The sequence below is a fragment of the Numenius arquata genome, chromosome 1 (genome assembly GCF_964106895.1).
Source record: "Numenius arquata chromosome 1, bNumArq3.hap1.1, whole genome shotgun sequence".
Lineage (NCBI taxonomy): Eukaryota > Metazoa > Chordata > Aves > Charadriiformes > Scolopacidae > Numenius > Numenius arquata.
The window spans coordinates 82870744-82890406 of NC_133576.1; the positions used below are offsets into that span (position 1 = coordinate 82870744).

At 39.2% G+C, this 19663-nt stretch overlaps 2 protein-coding genes across 2 annotated transcripts in view; one reads left to right on the forward strand and one right to left on the reverse strand.

The window, feature by feature from the left end:
- Window positions 1-15358, reverse strand: part of UBAC2 (UBA domain containing 2) — a 94451-nt gene extending 79093 nt beyond the window's left edge. Inside the window, exons 1-3 of the mRNA XM_074153550.1 lie at window positions 15237-15358; window positions 8792-8911; window positions 8246-8352 (exon numbers count right to left, since the gene is read on the reverse strand). Coding sequence (XP_074009651.1) covers window positions 8246-8331 — 86 coding nt within the window. The 5' untranslated portion in view covers window positions 8332-8352; window positions 8792-8911; window positions 15237-15358. The remainder of the gene's footprint in view (window positions 1-8245; window positions 8353-8791; window positions 8912-15236) is intronic.
- On the forward strand, window positions 5664-6629 carry GPR18 (G protein-coupled receptor 18). The gene has a single exon (XM_074157788.1). The coding sequence runs from the start codon at window positions 5664-5666 to the stop codon at window positions 6627-6629; it is 966 nt and encodes a 321-aa protein (XP_074013889.1).
- Window positions 15359-19663: the final 4305 nt, after the last annotated feature.

Sequence of the window (19663 nt, forward strand, 5' to 3'; positions counted from 1 at the left end):
TCACCAGGTGGACTGTGAAAAGCCTGAGTGAAAGCAGAACATAGGCTGGCATGTATTATGCTATGGCAAACCAGCTGGATGGCTAACATGCCCACAAACTCAACTGGGCTGCTGTTATCCACCTGTGTAAACTGCTAAGTTAGACTTGATTCCAGCTGCCCTCAGAAGGCATGACCTCCCCTGCAGAGTGGAGGTGTCACCCACTCCCTTCAGACAAAATGAGACACTGCTGTAAAACCTCACGCTCCCCAACCTCCCCCAAGACGACAGCAAGCCAAGAGGCAGTTCACTGCATACAGCTTCTCTGATCCCAGCCTCAACATCCACCTGGTTTCCATCCAAATCCAGAATTACTTCTGTACTCCCGCTTTAGCTAAGGGGAGCGCTCTCTATCCACTTGCTTGTTTTGGTACATTCATAGTGCAATTCAAGTGGGAAGGGACCTAGGGACATCCACACATTATTTTTCTCAAAATAAAGTACTCTTGCCTAGGAGAGTTCAAAAGGCTACTTATTCTCTTCCAGGAGTCACACACTCTTTTTAAACATTTTAAAAATATATGTCACCGAATTTCAATGAGCTTTCACTAAACTTAAAAACAGTATGAGTGACTCATCCTGATGGAGCATGCTCCAGAGTTGTCTTGCTAACGATAAAGCCAGTGAAGAGCCTTCAACACTAGCTAGTCCTTTTAAGATACTCCTTAATCCTAAAATATTCAGCACTTTTTAGTAGATTTATATTTCTATGGGATGGTCTGGGTAGGATTTGCAGCTCAATGCATTTAAGAGGTCTTTGGAATGATCAAAAAAATTAAGTTTGGTATTAGTTCACTTAAACAGGAAAGGCCAAATATTTAACTATATTATTAATCTACACATTGAAAACCATACCCAGGTCCTTCCCTGTGATTACTTCACCCATCACACTGACCTACACAAATACCCACACATTACCACAAGCCCATTCAGCTGAGATAAATTACATGACTCCAGCACAGAGGGTATTTTTCACGGAAGTTATCTTTAGCACTAAGCGAGGATCACCTACCTACATTACTTTTTACAGTCAGTGACGAAAGATGCCCTCAGAAACAACCCCGATACTGGCTGCATCTGAACTGCAGGACTCTGTTGCTGCTGGCACCACATGCACATCCCAACAAATTCTTGACTGCATGCCAGGAGGAAACCAAAATATTACTGTTCCCTTCCTCAAAAGGCATCTCTCTGCTTCATTTTGGGGAAAGAAACGGAGGCCACAAGAACTAACAAACTCTCCATAGTGTGCTTCAATGTCCCAAAGACCGACAGTCAGAGACCTGGAGCTAGCGAGCACTCTACAGAGAATGATATCCTTCTCTGAATGGCTCTTTCAAAGGCTGGATCTTTTTCCCAAGTTGACAAAAGAGAGAACGGAGGAACTTAGTCTTCTTTACCTGTTAGCCTTTGCGCATATTCTCATCCTACCAAAGGTGTCTGTTGCAGTGACACAGTTCAGAGATTTGACTCCATTTTAAGAAAGACTAAACCCGCTCTTCATACAGCATTTTTCTGCAAAGCTCTTAATTAGGCATGTTATTATTTTAGACAGCAAATAAAATACAGAAACACTGTTGTTTTTTTTGTAAAATATGGTGAGTACATGCAGATGAACCTAACTTCTCATTTCAAATGTAGCAAGTTTCTGTCACTTTCAGACTGACTCCTATCCAAGGCAAATATAAACAAAATGGGGATTTCCACAAAAAGCAGACTACACGTTACAGAAAATACATTTACATTGTGCTTATTAGAAGCTTTTGCATAACCAAGATGGATATTCTTCCAGATACCTTTGCATGTAAACATCAACATATGCTTTCTTATACCACAAACGCTTTAAGATGTATTTTAAAAAGCTACGTAGTGCAACAGCCCAGTTTGACCACACTGGAAATATCACAAAAGCTTGTCTGTTCAAAGGTACTAGAATTATCAGTTCACCGACACCACACGCAAGTGAAATTTTAGCAAGACACTTTTTAAGTATGACCAATAAAAGTCCAGAGCTAGCTGGATTGCGTCACTGTTTCCTGCCTGCGAAGAGGAGCTATTTTAGCTAAGTGAAGCTGAGCAGAGAAGAGGAAGTCTAAACCTTCTACAGAATTGGGGCTATGAAAGGAGCATCTCTGAAGAAACTTTGTAGTGAACCAAAGGTGAGTAACAATCCATTATACTATTCCAACAAAATAACTTGGATGTCCATGTATGTTGCTAAGATAGACTTCTTTAGAAGCTGAACATGGGCATTTATTCTATAGAACCATAGAATCGTCTCGGTTGGAAGGGACCTTTAAGATCATTGAGTCCAACCGTTGTGAAAAGAAATTTAATTCTTTAATGCACTTTCAAAGTATCAGCAGCTTTCTATAAATAACATACAAAGCAAAATGACTGCATTTATAAAAGCATAGTAACATAAATACTGTTGTTTAGGATTTTAACAAAAAATTTTAAAATATGCAGTAACAAAAAGCATTGATAAGTATGTTATCACTAAAGGGAAAACTGAAATCAGGAGAAGATCTTGTTGCCTGATCTCTCTCTGCTTCACTGAAAGCCATGTCCTCCTCAGGGAAACGTGAGCAAATGTAAGGGACAGCCAAAAGAAAAAAAAAAAAAGGGGGGGGGGGATTGGGAAGAAAGATACACACACAATCATCTAAATGGAGTCCCTGTTGCCTAACTCATAGTAAGAATCTGGAGGAAAAGATTTAATTCTGGTTTTGTTCTGGAAGTCCTTGTTCTCGTACACAGCACCTAGATGGACTTCACATTCACATCAGACATTCAGAACCTCAGCTATCATTAAAAAATTAAAACAGATTGATAAAACATATGGACCAACATCACAGTAACCATTAGCAACACAGACAGACATCCGGAAACCAGTGACTCCAGGGGCTCTTCAGCAGGCACTTTAATCAATACCAGTTAAGTAAGTGTTCCCATTATGAAAAATGGCAACTAGGGCAAAACTATCCACCCAGAGGCGCCCAAAGGTCTGCTTAGGCTGACCTGGGAGATATCAACATGAACTCTATGCAGATGACTACTGATGAAAAAGCAGAACATCTGCATTTGCATATAAATGTGGATAGTTAAGTACACATTTTTTAAAAATCTCATTATTTCTTACCTACGTAAATTCTTACATATTAAATTTAGGAGAAATACCTAATTATAACACTGACATGCATTTGAACTAACAAAATTTGGAAACAGTGTCTTCAACAACTAAGCAACCCTCCTCCCTCCCCCCCTTTGTGTAACAGTAGGTCCATTCTTTGATGTATCTCAAAACCGGCGCAAATTTGAAATAACCAACAAACAAGGCATGGAACCACAGGTTTTCCTGATAGAAGCTTATGCCAGATTGAGCTTCCCCCCTTCCCATCAACATCAGCCTACTGGTTATTTCAGAAACAGGATGTGACCAGCAACGATTACAGTCACTGCAAGTCAAAAGGAGAGAAGAGCAAAACCAAAACCAAAATTCATGCTATTTATTAACATACATCTATAAAAAGTGAATTCTTCCACCAGTCCTATACATTACCACTCAGTTCACCTGCTATATCAGTCAGGATCTTGAGATAGGTAGTCATGCACTGCATCATACACAACCACTAGCAAGAGAGAAAAAAAATAGAAAAAAGAGAAAAAAAGCACTTAAAATGTGTGTGTGTGTTGAGCAATATTTGGACAATTTTATGCAACAGTAATGGGAGCGGGACAGTATACCAGATAACATTTCAACTGTGCTACAAGCATGTGCTACAAAAATTTTCTTTGAAGCATATGCCATCTACCTTTCAATAAGGTCTGCTATCAAGCTTTAATTTTTTTATTTTTAGTATTCTTCACACAATGAGCATTCATACAGATGCCCTCCAAACCTCTTCTTCTGTCAGTACTATATGCATAGTTTTTCCCATACAAAACGTAAATTCTGTTATATGTTCTAATGACCTCATCTGACCAGAAAACACACCTTTTTGTTTTGTGCAGCTAATAAAAAAAAAAAAAAATCTTTGAGAGAAAAGTTTAGGGCTAGATACTTGTAAGCATTTTTTTTTTAATCTGTAAACTGGAGAATTGTAAGAAACTCAGAAGTCCAAACTTCATATTTCAAGGCAGAAACTAACCTGAAAAAAGATTTAAGATTTAACCCTTAAAAAAGGTCATACTTAAGCTAGTTGTTCCATTGATACTCTTCTCAAAAGCAGCTGATCCTTGCAAGTGTCAAACCAGAACACTAGATTAAAAAACACTGGTTCAATCCACCACGTATTCCTAAACCACTGAAAAAAGTACCTGGTAACAAACATTACAGTGAAAGCATAAACCAGGTGAGCAGTAACAATAAGCTTTTATTTAATGCACTTCTCCACTTTTGGAGATAAAACACACAGGAACTATCCACTCTTCTGCTCCAGAAGAGTTTTGGTGCCTAACTGATGCTGTAGAAGTTACTTGGCTATCTGTCACAACTGGCAAGATCAGACAAACTAATTCTTTCCTCCTCCTCTTCTCAAAGCTGCCACAGGGCTGGATAAAAGGCCAAAGAGGAACCCACCCATGCGAACTCATGAAACTGTGACCACAGCAAGAGCCAGGAAAGTGTGGGTGTGTGCGTGTGTGTGCAGGTGAACCAAAGCACCCATGCAAACACCAGGTAAGGTCTGCCATCCTCAAACAGCCCCAGAGTAAACCAGAGGATAATCTCTTTCAGCTGTCATCACCGGAGTCTGCATAGTGACATTTCAGATGTCCAACCCCTACAGCCATGAAGCTGAGAGAAGCAACACAACTGTGCTCCAGGGCAGCTGGGTACCAGACAGCAACTTTTCCCCCAAAAAATACTGTTCACGCAGGCCCTGGTTGAAGACTGTGCTGCTTCCCATCTTTTTACTGTTTTAACTAGGAAGTTTATCAATCTATTAATCTCATTCACATGTCAGATGGTTGGTTCTGACACCCTGGGAGTAATTAGAAGCTACATAGCTATTAAGGTAGCTTTTAAATGTCTTTTATGAGCAACAGCATGCACCTATTCTTTTGGGAGCTAAGTAGGTCCTTACACAGATAAAATGCAAAGCCAATACTTCGCTTTGCATACCCAAATGTCACTACATGCCATGCTCACTTATTTCTTTTTATAACTAGTTTTAGTCATTAATTTTTCCACAGGGACAACTTGAAGAAATATTTTCTTTAGAAAATGGCTCTCTTACCTCAGTTACAACAGTTTGAATCTATCAGCTACTAAAGCACACTAAAAATAGCTGGTCAGTCTTGACTTTTTGATTTCTTAAGAAATCTCTTAAGTAATTAAAAATATTTAATTAAAACTAGCTTATAAATACTATTTCTCACAAGTCTGACAGTATGTACGTGTACTTCCTTCAAAGCACAATAATGTATCTGTAGTCAGAAAAAGCAACAAAGCTAGCACATTTTCACAGCTAAACAATACAATCTCATCACTAAACCACATCCTACAACATTTTGTTTGTTTCTAAAGAAAGTTTTTATTTGATTGAGAATAACTTTTCATATTTTATCTATTTTCAGGGTATTTATGGAGTGCAACAACTATTTCTAAATTCAATTAAAATATGATGCCTGGAAGTCAGCACCCTGAAGAATACAGGATTGCATCACTGGTCTTCTACAGTTTTGTATTCGCAGTGGGACTGCTGGTGAATGCCACCGCACTATGGGTTTTCAGCTGCACTACCAAGAAGAGGACAACGATAACTGTATATATGATGAATGTGGCGTTACTTGACATAATTTTTATATTTTCCTTGCCTTTTCGGATAATCTACCACGGGAAAGAAACATGGCCTTTTGGAGATACATTCTGTCGGATAATCAGTGCTTTCACTATATTTTATCCAGCCATTGCTCTGTGGTTGCTCACTTTTATAAGCGTAGACAGATTTATGGCTATTGTCCAGCCCAAACATGTCAAAGAACTAAAAAATACAAAAAAAGCTGTGCTGGCTTGCACTGGAATCTGGATAATGACCCTCGCAACAACATCCCCATTGCTGTTTTTACAATCTGATCCAGACAAAGCCTCAAATTTCACCACCTGCCTGAAAATGCTTGATATCATCCATTTAAAGGAAGTAAATACATTGAACTTTTCTCGCTTGATATTTTTCTTTTTGATTCCCTTGTTTATCATGATGGGGTGTTACTTAGTTATAATTTACAATTTTATCCGTGGCAAAACTTCCAAACTGAAGCCTAAGGCTAAGGAGAGATCCATAAGAATTATAGTTACTCTGATTGCTCAAGTACTCCTCTGCTTTGTACCCTTCCACATTTGCTTCGCCTTCCTGATGTTGCAGGATGATGGTACAGCTTACAATCCCTGGGCAGCCTTTACCACCTTTCTCATGAATCTCAGCACGTGCTTGGATGTTATACTCTATTATATCGTTTCTAAACAATTTCAGGCCAGAGTCATCAGTGTAATCCTTTATCGCAATTACCTTCGAAGCGTGCGCAGGAAAAGTTTTCGAACTGGGAGTGTAAGGTCACTCACTAATATCAACAGTGAAATGATATAAAAAGAGCGAAAAAAAACGCAGGGGTTTATTCTTCTTCTGAATTCTAGCATTTTTACTACACTGAAAAATGTTCTATAGCCAGAAGAAACAGGTATGTTTGTTGTACTGTAAGTATGAGAGAAGCAGAATAATAATTGCACCTCTTTATATGTGCTCAACAGCTTTTGTAAATCTGACATGAACTAAAACCTATTGTCAGTGTTAAACTTTCCAATGCCTTTGTCATCTCAAAAGACTGTGAATATTGCCAGACATGAAATACTAACTATTAGTATAATAAAGCAGACAACACTGAAGAATTCTGATGCAATGTATATATTAATTTTTTATATTTGCACAACCAAATACTCCTGGAACTACTGTATATCCCGCACTTCTAAAATTAGCTTCATTCTCTCAAGATCAACGTTAGCATGACTTAAAGAGAAAGCATATGTAACATTTGTATTTCATTCAACTAAAAATTTCTTTGATGTAGATTTCTTTGTAATTGACAACACTCTGCAGTCATAGATAAAAATACCATCAAAAGGTATAATAGTCAAACTGTTCATTAGTTCCCTGTGGGTGTGATGTGCACATTTATTACACCTTACTCTTGTACAAAGTATCTTTTTACACAAATGAAAATACTGAATTTGTCCAGACACACTAGCAGCCTACGTCCCAGCTACAAACTTCAAGGAATAAACATGATGAATAACTGCAGTACTACTCAAGCTTTCCACTCCTTTTGAATACTCACGCACTACAAAAAGATATGTCTTCATAACGTCAAACATATGCTTGTTCTTCCTTATTAAATCAGCCTTAAAGAGACACACTAAAAAAGTAGAAGTAAAAAAAGCCTAGCATGGTGTTTAGTATTAAAAATTTTGCTCCAAGAGCTTTTATTGTGACCTCAGGGTGTACAACACATGGAAACTCAAGCCTGTGTGAGGCTGATGTCGCTTGTCCAAAGCTTAACCACAAAGGCACTGCAAGCTCTATGATTTACTGTAACATGTACAACTCTTATTAAGTGCAGAAATCTCAAATACAGATTACACGAAACTGAAGCACTCAATAAACCACCTTAAAGCTTCAAGAACTTCAAATGCAAGCACTAAATGGAGTAACATGCTCTAGCACTCAACTGTTGAAACACAAGCATACAAAATACCAGTATGGAATGAGTATAACTGCATATGCATTTAAAAGTGAACATAAAGATATGAATTAGTTGTGCTGTCTTTGTGATTTAAGAAAGAAATCAGCACCAACCTGATTTCACAGAATCACAGATTTACCAGATTTACCAAATCAAACAAAACCAAATACAGCAATAATTTGTGCACTGCCAGTCATGTTTCAATCATGCTGATAGTGGAAATAGGACTAACAGAATGGAAAGTAATCATTATATGGATAAATTATAAATTAATTAGCCACAGATCACAGCTAGGAAACCAGTGTTTGCAAATATATTAGTTGTGCCAAGAACCTTTACACTGTAGTTCAAAATTGTATTTGAATTTAATTTAATTTGAAGGGTTACACAAAGAAAGTTGGGGTTTTTTAAAATTAAAATCTGCACAAAAGAATCCCTTGAAACCAATCTATAAGGATCTACTTACAAACCAGAAGGCAAGCTGTTGATGGTGATGCCAAATATATACTGAGCGATTTCTACAAGGAGAAGATCAAACAAAGCTGAGAGCATCCAAGCACCCAATAAAAAGGACTGGAAAGAAAAAGTTTAATTTTAATTAATTCAACAATTTAAAAACAAGGTTTTAACGTATCTTTAAATAATAAAGAAAAAACAAGAAAATCACTCTATAGTTCAATTAAGACAAATAAAATCTTTAGCACAACATAATTCCACATCCACATGTCTAGATACTGAAGAATGGAGAGTTAGATTTGTTACCAAAATTAAATTCTATGGGTCTGATAACTTTCAACTGATACAGCTGCAACTTTAATTAGAATAATCCACTGCCTGCAAGATACTATCAACAGAAATGTAGATTTATGGAAACCAAATTCTCTTTAAAACCCTTTAACATAAATTTCTGTACAAAATGTTAGTAATAAAACTGCAATATTAAACCAAGACTACAAGACTCTAAACAGTGTAGAAAAAACTTTCTGTTTAAAAAAACGTAACTGGAACTTACTGAAAATTTTCTGCTGCCATATCTTCTTTCAAATATTCTAAAGTTGTAAATGAGCAGACTGCTGCAGAATGTGTCTTTCAAGTCAAGACATATTGTTCTCCCACATACAAGTCTCCAAATCTAGAAGGTTAAAGATTGTCACGTTAAGTCTCTCTTCCTTCAAGAAAATTCTTTATAGAATTTGTGCTCAGAGTGAATATAATACCAAATTCAGACAACAGGAATGCAGTACATTTAAGGAGGGAAATAAAGAAAGTAGAATGCTATGCAGAGTTCAAGAAGTCTGTTTAAAAATAAAATATTTTCAAGGAAGAAGTCTACCTGTTAAAATAAATCTACAATTGAAATGAAATAGTACTGATACCAGTACTGATCTTTGAGGGGCTCTCCCCTAATTAATACCTGCCAATTGGACTTTGCACTAATGACCATAACTCCATTGAGAATCCAGTCAATTTTCCACCCACCTTCTTGTCCAGTTACTCAGTACATACCTCACCAATTTGACTTCAAGGATACAATGGGGTAGTGGGTTAAAGGCCTTGCTAAATTTAAGTATGCAAAATCCACTGACTCCCCCCTGTCAGCATGTCTGCAGCACCACTTGCCTCAGAAGAAAGCAACCAGTTGGCCAGGCGTTATTTTTGTAGAATCATAGAATGGTTGAGGTAGAAAGGGACCTCTGGAGATCATCTAGTTCAACATCCTCACACAAAACAAAGTCAGCTAGAACAGGATGTTAACTGACCATATCCAGTCTGTTTTTTAATACCTCCAAGGATGGAAACTACACAATTTGTCTGGGGAAACTGTTCCTCTGTTCCATCAGTCTTACAGTAAAAAAGCTTTTTCTTTAAATAGAATTTTTTGTATTCAGTTTGTGCCCATTGCATCTTGTCCTTTCACTGGGCCTGGCTGCCTCTTCTTTGCTCCCTCCCATCGGTATTTACACAACACTGGTAAGATCCACCTAAGCCTTCTCTTCTCCGGGCTAAACAATCTCAGCTCTCTCAGCCTCTCCTCATACATCAAATGTTCCAGCCCCTGACCATACTGGTGGCCCTATGCTGGACTCTCTGCAGTATGTGGAGGTCTGCTGTGTACTCAGGAGTCCAGCAAAAGTGACAGGACTCCAGATGCAGCCTCACCGAAGCTGAATAGAGAGGAAGGATCGCCCCACCAGGCATCCTTGTGATGTTCCTCCTAATGCTGTTGGCCTTTTTAGCCACAATGCTGCATTGCTGGCTCATGTTCAGCTTCATCTCCACTAGGACCTCCAGGGCCTTTTCTGTAAAGCTGATTTCCAGCTGCTCAGCCCCCAGCCTGTACAGGTGCATGGGGTTACTCCTCTCCAGGGGCAGGACTTTGCATTTGCCTTTGCTGAACTTTGTAAGATTCCTGTTGACCTTTTTCCCCCCTCTGAATGGCAGCAGAACTAACTGGTGTATCAACTAGTTTTACACCATCCACAGGCTTTTTGAGAGCACGCTCTGTCCTGCTGTCCAGGTTATGAATGAAGACACTAAATAGTATTGGCCCCCATATTCATCCCTGGTGTACACCACTAATGACTGGCCTCCAGCTGGACTTTATACCACTGGTCACAACCCTGCAAGCCCATCAATTCAGCCAGGTTTCAATCCGCTTCACTGCCCACTTATCTCATCTGTACTTCATCAGTTTGTCTGAGGATGTTATGGGACACAAGTGTAAAAAACTATACTAACGTCAAAGTAAACAACATCAACTTTTCTTCCCTCACCCATCAAGACAGTGATCTACCTCATCACAGAAGGCTATCAGGTTAGTCAAGTTTTCCACTTCATAAATCTGTGCTGATCACACCTCATCATTTTCTTCTTCGTGTGTCTGAAAATGATTTCTAGGAGGATTTGTTTCATCACCTTCCCAGAGACGCAGATGATGCTGACTGGCCTGTAGTTCCTCAGTCTCCTTTCTTGCCTTTCCTGAAGATAGGAATGACATCTGCTTTCTTCCAGTCCTCAGGAACCTTCCTTGATTGCAATAAGCTTTCAGACATAATCCAGAGTGGCCTCACAGTGACACAAGCCAACTCCTTCAAAATTTGTGGGTGTATATCATCAGGTTTCGTGGATGCGTGTTATCTCCAGTTAGTTTAAATGTTCCCTAACCTGATCCTCCTTCAGTGAGTTTAAGCCTTTGTTGCTCTGGACCTTTGCACTGATCTCAGGGGTCTGGGACTGCTGAAAACAAGTCTTACTAGTAAAGAACTGAGGCAATATCAGCACTGGATACCTCAGCCTTTTCCTAACCCACCCCTGCATGCTCGGACATTGTCTCCATATTCCTCCCAGATGGCTCGATCTGCTTCCACCTTTTGTGTGCTTCATTTTTATGTTTGAGTTTAGTCAGGAGCTCCTCGTTCATGCACGCATGCCTCTTGACACCTTTGCTTGACTTCCTGCATACTGGATGAGCCATTCTTGAGCTTGGAGGACATGATCCTTGAAAATCAACCAGATCTGCTGGAACACTCTTTTTTCGACAATGGTATCCCATAGGAGTCTTCCAAGCAGATCCCTGAACAGGCCAAAGTCCACTCTCCTAAAGTCCAGGGTTGAAATCCTGCAATTCGCCTTGTACCTTCCTCTCAGGACCCTGAACTTCATCTCATGGTCCCTACAACCAAGGCTGCCCCTGATATTCACATGCCCAACCAGTTCTTCTTCCTTGTTTGTAAGCATGAGGTCCAGACACAGTATCTCCCATCATCAGCTCCTTGATCATCTGTGTTAGGAAGTTGCTATCAATGGGCTCCAGAAACCTCCTAGACTACTTCTGCCCTGCTATGTTGCCTTTCCACCACATTATCAGGATGGTTAAAGCCCTCCATAAGAGCCAGAGCCTGAAATCATGAGGCTTCTTCCAGGTGTCTGAGGAACACCTCATTTACTTCTTCATGACCAGGTGGCCTGCAGCAAACACCACCACCAAAGTTGGCTGTGTTGTTCTGCCCCCTAATTCTGACCCATAAACTTCCTCATATCCCAAGACAAAGCTCTGTGCAGTCCTGCTGCTCTTTCACATAAAGAGCAAATTCCAGCCTTGGCTGTCTTTCCTAAAGAACTTGTATCTGCCTGTTGCAGCACTCCCATCACACGAGCTAACTTACCACATCTCCGTGACCCCGAGGTCGTAACCCTGTAGTGGCATATGACCTCTGATTCCTCTTATTTGTTCCCTATGCAACAGGCACTAGTGTACAGGCACTTCTGAGAGGCACCCAGTCATGCTGATTTCCCAGAAAACGTATTGGTGTGTTCCACATAATGCTGTCCCATAGGCATTATTTCCTTATTTACGTGCATACACTTGAAGTAGGTGCCTTTCAGTCCTATTCTGCTGATAACAAGATCCCTTCTATTCACATCACTCTACAGCCTCAGCTGGCTAAACCAGTCCACTGCCTATTAACCTGACTCTCCTTCTCTCCTTCCTGTGCTGTTCCTGTCTTAAAGTCCTCAGCAGGTTGGCCAGCCTGTTAGCAAAGATGCTTTTGTCCCACTCAGTCAGGTGGATCCCATCTTGTCCAAGTAGTCCTCAGAGAGGGTCCCATTGGCACAAAACACTGTTGCCCACACCAGCTGTGCAACCAATTATGACCCACAGGATCTGTCCACTTCACCATGGTTGGCTGCTCCCAGTCACCTCTGTGCCCTGCACGTGTTCAGAAATGGCTTCTAAAAAGATTTGCTCTGTGAACTTCCTAGGGAGCAAGGTAAGGCTGAGTGGCCTGATATTACCTGGATTTTCTGTCCTGCCCTTCCTGAAGACAGCTGTGACATTAGATTTTCTCTAGTCACAACCTTCCTTCTGCCAAGATCTTTCAGAGACACTAGACAAAGGTCTCACAATTACACTTCCAGCTCCTTTGGCATCTTCAGAGGCAGCCCGTCTGGTCCCATTAACTTGTGTGTGCATACTTGGGTTAGGTGATCCCTAACTATTTTTCTCAATGGTGGATATTGCTTCACTCTCGCAGACTCTGCTAGGAGGTTTAGGTACCTTGGAGGCCTGAAGGCAAAACATACTAGTACAAACCAGTAAATATATCTGCCCAAATATCTCAGCCTTTTGCATATTTCTTGTCACCTAGGTCCCCTGCCACAATAAGGACTGGGCCCATACTCTTCTTAAGCCTTTATTTTGCTGCAGATGTACTTAAAGAAACGTTCCTTGCTGCCCTTCATCTTCTTTGCTAGTTTCCTTGCTTTAGTTTTCCCTGCTCCATTTCTTACGCCAGAGCCTGCTAGGCATTCTCCCCTCCGTGGAAGTCCCAGTGCCAACACGCTACCTGAGCCTTATGTTTCTCAAGATCTTTAGGCCTCAACCGATGATTCTGCTTCTAACTTCCCCGGCATACCAAAGGATTGAACAAGAAGAAAGAAGCGGGACCTCACCCTTCTAGCTGTCTCATATCAACATGCCCGATGTTTAACCCCAGCCAGTAGCATGAGTATCACTCCTCCTGAAGGCCCAACTGGCAGGGCTGTGACATTGCAGCTCAACACTTCATGATACACATTAACTGAACAGCCCTCACATAGATTATGGAAGGCTTCTAAGCCTAATTGCTCTTTACTTCAGCCAGCTTAAAAAATACATAGGTCTAATGTAATCAAGATCTCCATTTTACACACAGCATCTTCATTGCTCTTGAGGATCCGCTTTATGGAGAACAAAGATTTTTTTAGTTTTGGACAGTACATATTTTACCTTCTAAATCAAATGCAGTCTTCTTCAAGCACACACTTTATTTTCTATGCTCTCTACCAGCTTTAACAAGTGTTAATATCCAAAATGTCTGTTCAGCCTCTGGAAAAATTCCATTCTGTTAAACTCATTCCTGTAGATGAATTTATTCTAAACAAATTTTAAGTGCTCTCATTTGAATATTAGCATTAGATGGGCATTAAACGATCTGGTCTCCCTGATCTCAGGGGTTCACAATTATATAGTATGGAGCTTACTCCAAAGGCTATGACAATAAATGAAACAACAATTTCAGGAAAGAAAAAAACTGAAACCCACAAGTTCCCCAAAGCATCACAATAAAAGTATCATAGTTTCTACAGATGCTTGCAAATGTTTATGCTTAAGACACAGTAAAGATGGATTCTTTGAATAAAATACAGCTACTACTGTTTTTCAGCAGATCAAACAAATGGAGAGGACTCTTCTAAAGAAAAACTGCAAAACAAACAAGCAAACCAACCCCAAACCCACAAAATTTCCATTTAAAACTTGAATAGTTTCTCAGACTTTCTCCTCCCCCTCCCCAAACACTTGGTTGTAACACTTTTAAAAAGGCAGACACTGATTTATGTATTTTTGCTGCACAGCTTTAGATACTTGGAAAATATTAGCAGTGCTTGTAATCTACGGCATGACAATAAAGCTCTTGTTCTTGACAAGAAAGATCACAGAGAGTGCAATAGCATGGAGAACCACTTGCTAGGCCTAATAATCTTTTAGGCTACACTCAGCATCCTCAAAAACATTAAGTTGACTACATACTTCTTGCTGATGTAACTGTAAAAAATGTAGGGTAAGATAATTACAGATGCATTTGCTGACCCTTCACTGTTGAGCAATAGTATGCCATTTCAAAAAAACCAAAAAGACCAAAAAATCCCAACAAATCCCCACAAAACTTATCTAATCTCTTCTAAGTGTGTTATTTTGACAATTACAACAGATACTAGGGGATTCTTAATTAAGCTGAGAACAAAACCTTACAAGATGCAACACCTGAAAGATGAAGTATCTCATTTTGAACTGGGAACATGCAAGAAATGTCTAGTAAGATAAAGAAACAATTCAGCACATTACTGGGAAGCATAGCAAATTCCCCCATCATGTGAAAACTTCATATTAGAAGCAGCAGTTCTCTTCGGCAGACAAATTCTAGTTTCCCACAACTAACTACAGCAGAAGTTACAGAGTGAAAGTTATGGCCTCTGTTGTTAGAAGAAATCATATTTACCGTCATATTTAACCAGAGTACCCAATCACAATAGCCCTCCTCAGCCTCAAAAACTAAGCACAATAAGATATTGACATTCATATCAAAATACTTATATTATTACATGGGTTAGATCACACTTTAGTCACAGCAAGCTTCCAAATGCCAGTGGCTGGAAAGAAAAATAAGACAACCCAAATCATTTCCCAGACAAAAGAACGAAGTGAAAAGCTACATTGATAGTTTCAGATCAGTTTGTCCTCACTTTTTCCAAATAGTGGCCTGCAGGAGTCACATAAAAAAAAGTTAAGAACAAGCTGGTCTACAACAGTGAACAAAGGGTCAGAACAGGAGGAGAAACAGAACCGGGGGCAGGTGGAATCACATATAAGAACATAGTTTGCAGTCTCTTTCCACACAAAGTGAACTGACTCTTACCTGAAAATCCTCTTTTATAGCTTGTAGGTTATATGCAAAGAACTTCTGATAATGTTGGAAGAGCAGAGTCAATAAAATCGAGATGGCACTTGGGACTAATAACAGACTCTTTGACAAAGGTGCCTTATCTTAAAGACAAAAAACAAACAAACAAACAAAATCTTAGAGAAAAAAAATTCTCACATTTAAAGAGTGACATATTTAACAGGTGATTGGAAAACATAATAGCAGTGGCACCTGACTTTTTATGTCAACAACTTCCCAAGTTCTCAGCAACTTGCAAATAGATAGAAAAAACACACCAACCAAAGGAAGTCTTTGGAGATACTAATGACAGATAAATATTAATGAGACCTTTGGTTTTCACCATTCTCTCATGAAATTAATTGTTTGGCTATAATTAAACTGAAACTCTCTGCACCTATAGAGGTCATGCACTCCTCTGCAGCCCTCCTAAGGCTCAATCTTGTTTCAGGAAATAAAAAACCCACTCTTTTTCACTAGTAAAATACACACACGCATCTAGTTAAACCACATACCTGTTTCCTTTGCATTAGGGATTAAGATTATCTTTTATTCTAGAGGCTATGACGCAGGAACCACCTGAATAAATGTCCTGAATAAATTGACTTTCTCTTCACCACACTTGGATCCACCGTTCAAGGAAACGTCTAAGTTAATGTAAGTGACATTCATCTTACTTCCATTCAGTCATTGCAATTATTAATAACAAAATTAATAAAATCAGGATGCTTGTGAAATGAGAACTTCTCTTCCCCTAGTAGCATGACTTTCAGAAAGGACATTCAGAAGAAAGCAAGCAGAGAACAGAGAAATCTGCAATACGCATTTACTAAAAACTGCTAAGTGGTACATCCAGCAAGAGCATACCCAGTGATTCATCCTAAATCATTGGTGTAGTTGATGCAACAAAATGCAAACTCTTGCCCAACAATTCAAACCAATACAGAAACTCTGAAATATTATTTCTTATATGACTTTTCCCTTTTCATACATGCAACTTTAATCATATTTACTTCTTTCCCAAGCATCCCAGTTACAGCACAGAACCTACAGATTTTCAGACAACTGCTTTTTTACATGGTATTATGAAATCTATAGCTCTGTTGTCATTATTCTTAGATAACAAAAGAAGCAATAAGACTACTTTAAAAGTATTAACGGAAAGTAAAGAGCAGGAGCACAGGAAGAACAAAACTGCATTAAAGAAGTGTAACGCAAGAAACATTTATTATGTATCCAGATAAACTGACCACCATAAATGATTCTGTCAACATCTGCTGCACGCTAGACGAGTGAACTGCTAGAAAAGAAAGACGGTAATAGGCACCAAAGCCAAGATTCTAATCATGGCACAATCCCACTGCCATCAAAAATATGGTTCTTACTACGTAATTTAAGCATGATCCTCATCCATGTACTAACAAATGACATCAAGAACTTTGATAGACACTGTAACTCTTCTCAATTCACGCCACCTTGAAGTCTGCAGTCTTCTGATGTTCGCCATGTGAAGAAAACATTTCTTCCTATGTATATTGTAACGTAAACTTGTACTTAAAACTCCTCTTTCAAGACCTTTGAGTTCGTTATTTACACACACAGTTTTCATTTAAGCAATTAATGCCTTGAAGAACTATCCTTTTATAGGATACTATGGGCAGTACAGGAACTAGGCAGTGATTTGGATTGACACAGGTTGATGTTACTCTGCTAACCATAAGCTCTACTCTTATGATTAGGTTTTCTCTGATAGACCTATCAGGAGGGCAGAAAGTCTGGTTGATTTTTTTTTTTAAATGCAATTAAATTATCCACCTTTCAATTTAATATCTTTCTTTGGATTTTTTTGCTCTCCAAAAATAACGTCTGTAGTCTTTAGATGTCCATTTTTAAAATTATTCATTCCTCTGATTTAGTTGGATGCTTCAAAAGTCTGAAGCCATCAGAGTAGTGTAGAACACTGCAGGGGAAAAAAGAAGCTGGAGCTGCCTGAAAGTTACTGTGCACACAATGCACACACATATTCACTTGAAACCTCAGCCAGTGCTCCTTTAGTTAACTTAACTTAGTTAAATTAACATTTCTTAATGTGAATAGGTCTGTTTTATAATCAGGACACAATAGATATTTGATAGTATAGCCTAAATCAGAACAACAGCAGTAGTCACAACAGTAGACATTTCTGAACCAAAGTTTAATAAAACTTGCTATTTTACTATCAAATACATTTACATTATTTCATTAGTTTTAATCAATTTTTAAAAGAACTCATTAATCCTGTAATAATTTTCACATAAGGATCATGCGACCAAAAAAAGTGACAAACAAATCACTAGATTTCCCACAGTGACTATGTATTTCTATAATGTATTTATATTTTACTGTAATCTTCCTATCATTAGATTATTTTTACATCACAGGTAATACACACTTGAACTACTTTAGCTTATCAAGTTCATTCCTAATTTGAATGCTTTCAAAAATAACCAACCAACAGAACCTTATCTGTTTTCTCCAAAAGTGTGAACACGCATTTTTATTATAAGCCTCCTTTTAGCTTTCAGCTTAGACAGTTTAAACCTTGCTATAGAGGAAAAGTACTTACTTTTAAGCGTGTCACCAAGTTAAAAACCACAGAAGTAACTAACCCATTAATGCGACAGTCACCCACAGGGAACGTCACATGAGTAACGGAAACTTCTACTCTCAAGTTTCTCAAAATGTCATCACGGTTGATAAGTTCATTCTTGCCCAGTGAACTTGAGAAACAAACTCTTCCAGATAAATAACACATCTCCTGAAATGTTTTTTCCAAGTGTTTCACTGTAAAATGCAGCAGTTTGCTTTACCCCTCAACAGCATACAGATCCTTATCAAAGACCACTGTGAGGTTACCAGTGAAGGAGCAACCCTCCCACTGCTGTCAAATGTCTCAACCAGTAAAACCAAAAATTACTAACAATCCCAGATACTGCACAATCAGGCATTCTGACACCCAAGTCAAATTCCTTACTTAGAATGTAAAGGTAAAATCAGAAAACAAAATTCTAGTCCAATGGATTTGCAACTGCGTGCAGGATGGAAACAGGTACTGCCAACCTATACTGGGCACCAGTGTCTACTGGCAGCACCAAGGAAAATGTGCACAAGGAGGAGAAAAACACAGTGCCTCTATACCACAGAAAGAAAGTAGAACGAAAGGATAAACTCTCATTTTGACAATGAAGAATTAAAATAAATCAAATACTATCTTCAAAGACCTTGGAATAAATTCGCAATCCCGAAGTGCTCCTTAAACACCAATTCTTTCAAACAACAGGCAGTAATAGCATTGGTGCTGCAACACAGACACTGAATTTCCATCTAAGTGAACAGGGTAATTTTGTAATAACCAGCAAAACACACCCATGCTATGAGGAAGAGCAAAGAACCAGCTTCTGCTACAGAGCTTTGCTTCCCTCTGGTGCAACGGAGAAGTTCTCCCCACAACTGCCCTCATAATCTAACAGGCAAATGTCACAACTTTTGTGCTACCACTGCGCAACGTGAGGCTGATCCTAACATGCAACGTGATTGAGAAAACCACCTGTAAGTCTTCACATTCCACCCCTACACTCATTACAAAGCCCATGAATCCTCTTCTTCCACAAGCTACTACTTTTTTGGTTGCCAATACCCCTTTCAAAGTAGAGAGTTGAGGAAGAGATGCGTCTCAAGCAGAAGGGAAGGTTTATGGCACAACTGCTCAGGTAGTTGCCACTTCAGAAGCCCCCATTGCACTAATGAGAAGAATATGAAAGTTGTGGTAGCAGCAACAGCTACAGTTTTTTAAACTATTTTCCTGTTCCCTGCCTGTTCACCACCCCCAGGTGAGAAGAGACAGCAGACGAGCATGGCAAAACAGCCAGCCACACCAAGCTACTGTTTCAGAAGGGCTTTTCAGGGAACAACTTCATGCCCTGGATTGCTATTCTGAGCCCAAGACTCACGCACTGACTTGGGCGAGGACCTCACTGCCAATGCCAGCTGACTAGCAGAGGCTGCAGAAACTCAAATTAGCTCAGATTAGATTTTGTGGGGGATCCCTACTGAGTTTACAAGAGTGCTGCAGATGAAACATGCTGTGTAACAGCTTATTTTTTGTTTCACTATCACCTGCAAACTTCCCAAACCCAGTTGCTATATGGCAGACACATCGCTTTCATACAATTAACTCCTGGGGGCTACTATGATGGCATGAAACACGCACAAAACACCTTTTAATGCTGATACACAAGATCTGTGAATCTTTTAAACCGTAACTGATGCACATCTGAATGCACGGTACTTCCCAAATGCACTGATGGAATCTGTATTTTGGGTGGGTTTGTTATTCCTGCATTAAGCTGTCATGCAGATATTCA